The 7,076-nt window shown below is 47.2% G+C and overlaps 1 protein-coding gene across 1 annotated transcript; it reads left to right on the top strand.

The window, feature by feature from the left end:
• Window positions 1-210: 210 nt before the first annotated feature.
• LOC122733301 (ETS-related transcription factor Elf-4-like) lies at window positions 211-6,710 on the top strand. The gene is made up of 7 exons (XM_043973581.1): window positions 211-311; window positions 625-796; window positions 2,634-2,735; window positions 4,316-4,399; window positions 4,598-4,793; window positions 5,169-5,471; window positions 6,634-6,710. The coding sequence occupies exons 1-6, from the start codon at window positions 261-263 to the stop codon at window positions 5,440-5,442; spliced, it is 879 nt and encodes a 292-aa protein (XP_043829516.1). The 5' UTR covers window positions 211-260; the 3' UTR covers window positions 5,443-5,471; window positions 6,634-6,710.
• The last annotated feature ends 366 nt before the right edge of the window (window positions 6,711-7,076 follow it).

Below are 7,076 nucleotides of genomic sequence, written 5' to 3'. Positions count from 1 at the left end.
GATCAGCTAGCAAGGTTTGCTACTCTGAGCCTGGGCTTTGCACAGCCTATTTCACCTCTGAGAGGCCTCAGTTTTCGCTCCGGGAGCCCCAGGCCTTACATCACAGGGGAAGCACAGCACAGGGCCTACTTGCTCTTGGAGAAGCCTGTTCATATTCCCAGGATTGAGAAGGTGAAAACGGGAGGGGGGTGGGGGCTTGTCTAAGAACAAGTGTATGCAGAAGGAATAAGAGCCAGGGCTCAACAGCCTTGTGCCCACCCATGGAGACCGTGGAGCCTATACCCATGTGGGCTTTGCCCCCTGGCATGAAGGTAAGAAGGAGGCTTGGAGTCTGGGCTAAACGTGCCCTGCCTGGGCTGCAGTGGATAGAACTGAGCTGGGATTAGTGGAACCGGGTCTGGGGTGGGTCTGGGGGCGCTGGGTCGGGCTGGGCTGGGTTGGAGGAGTCAGGGAATGGCAGGGCTAGGCATGGCTGGGCATAGCAGGGCTGGGTTATTCTGATATGCCTTGCTCTGAGTCAGATTGAACTGTGGGTAAGTCAAGAAAGACCACTGGCAGCTGCTGGAGGCTGCAGGTGGGTGTTTCGCACTGGGTTCTCTAGGGTGTTTTTTTTCCTCTGGGCAGCTGGATGATCCTTCTTTGATCCCCATGATTGTGGAGCAGGTGCCTTGCTCCGAACTGCTGAGTTTCTGCTCAACAGGGTTCGATCGAGATGAACTTCCCAGTGCTATCTTGGTGAACCAGAACCTGGCACTGTTGGAAGGGCAGTTTGTGGAGGGAGGCCTTCTGCTATCAGGTCTGTTCCCTCTAGGGTGTGGGTATGGGATTGGGCCTGGCCTTTGTGTGTGCTGAGATTTTAAGCAATGTAGTGCTAGACTGGGGTGGAGGGTGGGGCGGGGCATAGGGGCCAGGAATGCTGTCCACTGGCTTCCAGCTGTGAGTTGGGAGGGGAGCAGATTAAGAGATAGACCATTAGAAAGTGACTTAAGTCAAAGAGGTCTTCCTGGAGGAGGCTGGTAACTTTGCACCCCTTAAGCTACACTTACTAAGTGTGGAGCAGAGGAGGGACAATGCCCTGGGATAGCTCCCATCCCTCTTCCCCACTGCACCCTGGGAGTCGATAGTAACAGGCAAACAACCAATAGAATTCACTGAATACAGGAGGTGTGGGGGGCAACTAAAAATCTCTAGTGGTTAAGAAGGCGTGGTGAGTACAGAGCTGATCAAAGGAGCAAAGGGACTCAAGAAGCTACAGGTGCACCCAGGGGTGGCTTGGGGGTGGGTTGGGGGGGTGGTTGGGCAGGCCTGTGCTCAACCTTATGGGGGATACAGGAGAATTAGGGAATAGTTTGGGCTCCCAGGGAGCTTATAGGCAGGTATTTTATTGGTTGACCACATGCTGAGAGAGGAGCCCTGGACTTGGTATCAGAGGACCTGAGTTCAAATCCCACTTCTGCTCTGTGACCATTGAAAAAAGTAATTTCAACTGTCTGGGCCTCATTTTAACATGGTACAACTGAGGACCATGGATGGCCTCTAAAGGCCCTTTCTGAAAAGTTCTAGGGCTAGGGAAAGAGAGTAGGTGGGGCTTGCAGTGGGTTCAAAGTGGTGTAGAGGTAGGAATGAGCATTGGGCATGTGGAGCCTGGGAGCAGTCTGGGAGCTTGGAGGCCCTAGAATCCTTTGGTCCAGTGGGGTCAAACTCAAATTGAAATGGGCACTTCTAATTCATATACAAGGATCGCTGCAGGCCTCAAACCGACCTAATTTTGTTAAATATTTCCCAATAACATTTTAATCTGGTTCAGGGAGTGTTGGGGGCCTAGATGTTTGATACGTCTGGTATAGTTCAACACCTTCATTTTTCAGAGGAGGAAACTGAGGCCCAGGAAAGGTAAGTGACTCACCCCACAATATCACCTGGGGAGCAGCAGAGGTGGGATTTGAACCCAGGACTTCTGCTTCTAAATCTAGCGCTTTCCCCACTATTCCACTTGGATGGTGATCATAGCTTCTCTCAAACCATCCCTCAGGGCTCTGTCAGAGACCCAGGGGGTTTAACCTAATGTTCAGCAGTAGGGCTTCCTATGGCTCCCCTCCCCACTAGATTTTCAGGGATTTTGCTAGTATCCATGCCAGTCTCTTCTCCTGAACTGGTGAGTTCACCTTTTGTGTCCTTGATGTGTGGCCCATGTGGACTTCTCTTATCTCCTCCCCTTCGCTCACACCAGATGACAACAAACAGAGGGTTATGGCCACTAGAGTCCTGCTTGACGTGGAAGCCCCAAACAACGTACTAGATAAGAGTCACATGTATGACTTGGAATCTTCCTCTCCCTAGAAAACCCCAAACAGCAGAGAGGCATCAGGGGGCCAGAGAGCAAACAACCACGAGACTGGGGAGTCACAGGACTTGGGTTCAAATCCCACTTTGACTACTTTCCAGTCACATGACCTTGGGCAAGTCTCTTCCCCCCCCTGGGCCTCGGTGTTCTTTTCTAGTAGAGCAGCTAGGTGGCACCATGATGCGTAGAGCACTGAGCCTACAATCAGGAACATCCTTGATAATCAGTGACTCTGAGCTAGACTCTTGAGGCCTTTACCAACAGTATGTCTTCTTTCCCATCTCCTCAGGGATAGAGGTTGCTGACTCAAAGAACATGAATGAGGAGGGACTCTCCATGCAGAATAATGAAGTTCCTGAGGTGCCTTCTGTGAGAAAACAGCCACAGGAAGGTAAGGACTTTGGTTTTTGTGGGGCCAGGCCCAGCCTTTCTCCAAGGCAGCTACACCCTCACGGGTTGCAATATCTAGAGGAACCTGGTGTAATGGAACATGCTCCACGAGTCATTTAAGGAGACCTGGATTAAAATCCTGGTTTTGACGCCAACCTGGCTCTGTGACCTCAGGAAAATCCCTTTCCTTTCTTGGAAACCTCAGTTTCCTCCTTGGTAAAATGATAATAAATGATGATACAGGATGCAGGAAAGCACTTTTTAAACTCTCAAGTACTAGAAAAAAAGGGGGACATTCCAATATAGTTTACTAAGAGGGAAACTGAGGCCTAGAGCAAGTGACTGAATGAAAAATCATTAAGCATTGGGGATACAAATAGAAAACCGTAGCATTCCTGCTTTCAATGCATACAAAGGGGGCAGCTAGGTGGCAAAGTGGATAAAGCACCGGCCCTGAATTCAGGAGGGCCTGAGTTCAATTCCAGCCTCAGACACTTGACACTTACTAGCTGTGTGACCCTGGGCAAGTCACTTAACCCTCATTGCCCCGCAAAAAAAAGTCACTCAATGCATACAAAGGCCAGATGATCAATTCTCCTGGGTCCTGAGGGTGATAAGGCAATTCTCCTGTGATATATATATATATATACACAATATATATATATAGAAATATAATATATAGAATATAATATACAATATAATATATAGAAAACATTTTACATATGATATTGTATATTATATACATTATATATATTATATGTTAAATATATTATGTATTGCATCAAAAGTCATAAAACCTCCCTGGGCTCCCTGACCACTAGGATCCCTGGCTCCTCTTTGTCATCTGTTGCCCTCCTCCCATCAGCCTGCATGAGCATGTATTTGGGGTGATATTATCTCTCTCCCCCTCCATACAATAAGCAAAAAATAAATAAATAAACAAACATAGATAAGCACATATATGTTTACACACATACAATATATCTACACAATGCATACACACAACGCAACATACATGCACACACATGTGCATGCATACACACCACAATGCGCACAGATACCCATAGGCATATACACACATGTAAAACACATGTGTACAATACAACATGAATATATATGCATGTTTATATATATTCATGCATACAAATATATTCCATGTGTGTATATATTCCATATTTGTGTATACTGTTTATCTGTATATATAAAAATAGTATATGTGCATATATGTGTCTCTACATATGTCTATATAGATACATGTATACACAGATATGTGCATGTATGTACACACATATTTATGTATACACAAATATACATATACACACATACATAGATGCATGTATATATGCATCTATGTATATGTGTATCTATTCCACCTATATATGCATGTATATATTCAATATACTTGTATATGTATATACTGTGTATGTGTATAGATATGTGTATACACACACACACACACACACACACACATGCATACTCATCAGGGCTCATCTGCTGTCATTTTGAGACCCTGGTCTCAGGCTCAGGGGCACTGAGGCACTGTACTCATCCTGCTTTCCCCATCCATCTTCCCCTTTACAGTCCAGAAGGCAGAAGCACCCCATTGTCCCATACCAGTCAGTGAGCCCAACTTTCACATCCGGAAGAAGTCCAAGGATGGCAAAGGTACAGTCTGCTCTCTCTGTATTGTTCACCTTCTGGCACTGGGAGGCTGGGGTGGGGGGAGGATGGAGACATGGCTCCAGTTCTTGGAGAGGCCCTGCTTTGATGAAGGGGGAAGCACTGTGCCTGCCCTCAGAGAGCCTCCAGTCTGATGGGGGAACTGATGCTCTCTTCCACGTCTGCTAATGCTCCTTCTTGCAGTGAATAATAACATCTGCCTTTGGGAGTTCCTGCTGGCTCTCCTGCAGGACAAGAACACCTGTCCCAAGTACATCAAGTGGACCCAGCGTGAGAAGGGCATCTTCAAGCTTGTAGACTCCAAGGCCGTGTCAAAGCTGTGGGGGAAGCTGAAAAACAAGCCGAATATGACCTATGAGACCTTGGGACGATCACTGAGGTAAAGCCATTGGGGGCCACATCCCAGCATCACTGAGAGTTTCTCCCTCATGCCCTACCACAGTCTCTCCTCTCCTGCTTTGGGCCTCTTGTTCAACCCTCCTGGCACATGGGAGACCAATGCCCTTCTCTGGAGCCACCCCATAAGGCTGATGCCCCAGGGATGGGAGATCTCCTTATTACCCCCTTCCCTGTCCATTTGTCAGCCCCTTTGGTAATTTCCTGGGTTAGTGGAAGTCACCACATTAGGCCCTCCCTCCATCAAGTTTGGGTTTCCAAGGTCTTTGGAAGCTGAGCCACTGGCAGGGCAGCTCAGGCATCTGATGTTCATGCCTCAGTGTCTTACTCCTCGCTAACTGTGCCCTGTTGCCCCCAGGTATTATTATCAGAAGGGCATCCTCTGCAAGGTAAAGGGGGAGAGGCTGGTGTACCAGTTCAAGGAGATGCCCAGAGAGGTAGTATTAACTGATGATTCTGAGCCTGAAGATCCAATGATCACAGAGGACCCCAAGACCCTCTCTAGCCTGGCAGGTGAAGGATCCTCCAAGGAAGGCCGTCTGAGTGGGAGCAGAAAGGCCAGGCCTGCAGCCTATGTCAAAAAAGAGCCTGGATGTTGCTGCTGTCCTCCCATTTCCTGGCCTCCCTCCTAAGGCCAAGGAACTCTGGCTTCCACCACGGGGTAAGGTCATCATCATTGCCCTTCATATATATGCCTCTGTCTGCCAGGTGGCTGACTCTGAGGACCACATTGCCAAACAGTAGTGCATATTTGGTCTCATTCACTTCCCCCAAAAGCCTAGGGAGTTCAGGGAGGCAGGTGTTAGAATACAGATAAGGAAACTGAGGCAGGCTGAATAATTCAGTTTAATTCATCAAACATTTATCAGGCACCTGCAGTGTACAGAATCCTGTGCTGGGCACCAAGGGTTATACGCGTTTGAATAATACCCTGTTCTTGTCCATGTGGAACTCATGGGCACCTGGGGGCTGAGATACCAACACAGACAAATATAGTGCATAATATTGCACAAATATGATATACAGCATAATCACCAATCAATTAACAAACATTTATTAAGTGCTTTCTATTTGCTGGGTGTTTGGGATACTAATACAAAGAATAAAATAATCCTCTGCTAGGTGGCTAGAGTGTCTGGGCCTGGAGTCAGGAAGACTCATATCCTTGAGTTCAAATCCAGCCTTGGACACTTCCTAGCTGTGTGACCCTAGGCAAGTCACTTCACCCTGTTTGCCTCAGTTTTCTCATCTGTAAAATGAGCTGGAGAGGGAAATGGCAAACCACTCCAGCTAAGTTTTCTCTGCCAAGAAAATCCCAAATGGGGTCACGGAGAGTCAGACACACCTGAAAGAGACTGAATAGCAACAATAATCTCCAGGGAGCTTACATTCTAATGGGAGGAGGCATTATAAATGTACACTTAAGAGCATACAGAATAAATCAAAAGAGAAAAATAGAAATACAAACTAATTTCATACAATGTAGTTGGGGAGGAAGACTACTAGCAGTTGAGGGGATCAAGAGACATAAGGCCTTTGAATTGGGCCTTAAAGGATGGTCAGGTGGAGAGAGAGAGAGAGGATATTCCAGGTATAAGGAACAGCACGAGCAAAGGTGCAGAGGGGAGAAAGTATGTTTGGGGGATTGAGTGTTGTCCACTTTGGCTAAAGGCGTAGGCTACAAATTGGTGACTCAGGAGATAAAACAGCACGGGGAAGGTCTTTCAGATTAACTGCACCCTGAGATTTATGGGGTGCTAAATTTAGGGGAGGCCCTCAGACTCAAGAAACCTTCACAGGGCTCTCTTTCTGTTTCTTCTCAGGACTTGTTTTCAGCAGTATTCACCTATAAGAGTCTCCAGTGAGTGGGAGCCGTACTAGGTCGAAAGAGCCAACCCTTCAAACCATCCTCTGGTCAAGTTCTTCTCCTTTGCCAACCAGTTTTTACTTTGAGGCCATGTGGCATAATGTAAAGGACTAGGGATTTGGAGTTGGAGAACCTGGTACTATCCCACTATTCATCTAGGTGACCGTGGGCAAGTTGCCACCTTTTTGAACATCACGTTTTGATCTCTAAAACAAGGGGCTGGGTGAAACGATCTCTAGGTTTTCCTTTCTCTCTAGATCTCTGTTCTTTCCACGGGCCACCTTTGAGAAGTCCCAGTTAAGGCTCCTGGGAGGCATGCTGGGGTTAAGTCACAGGCTGCTTTGGGAACATCCAACAGTGATATCTATCTACTAGGAGAAAATATTCTGAGATGGTAAA

This window comes from Dromiciops gliroides, chromosome X, assembly GCF_019393635.1.
Source record: "Dromiciops gliroides isolate mDroGli1 chromosome X, mDroGli1.pri, whole genome shotgun sequence".
In the NCBI taxonomy this organism is placed as follows: domain Eukaryota; kingdom Metazoa; phylum Chordata; class Mammalia; order Microbiotheria; family Microbiotheriidae; genus Dromiciops; species Dromiciops gliroides.
This window is presented reverse-complemented; position numbering and strand designations above follow the sequence as displayed.

Excerpts from the sequence above, each read along its gene's own strand:
- LOC122733301 (XM_043973581.1), top strand. The coding sequence starts at position 261 with ATGGAGACCGTGGAGCCTATACCCATGTGGGCTTTGCCCCCTGGCATG. Across the intron at positions 312-624 it reads CTTTGCCCCCTGGCATGAAG|CTGGATGATCCTTCTTTGAT; the intron begins GTAAGAAGGAGG and ends TCCTCTGGGCAG. Across the intron at positions 2,736-4,315 it reads GAGAAAACAGCCACAGGAAG|TCCAGAAGGCAGAAGCACCC; the intron begins GTAAGGACTTTG and ends TCCCCTTTACAG.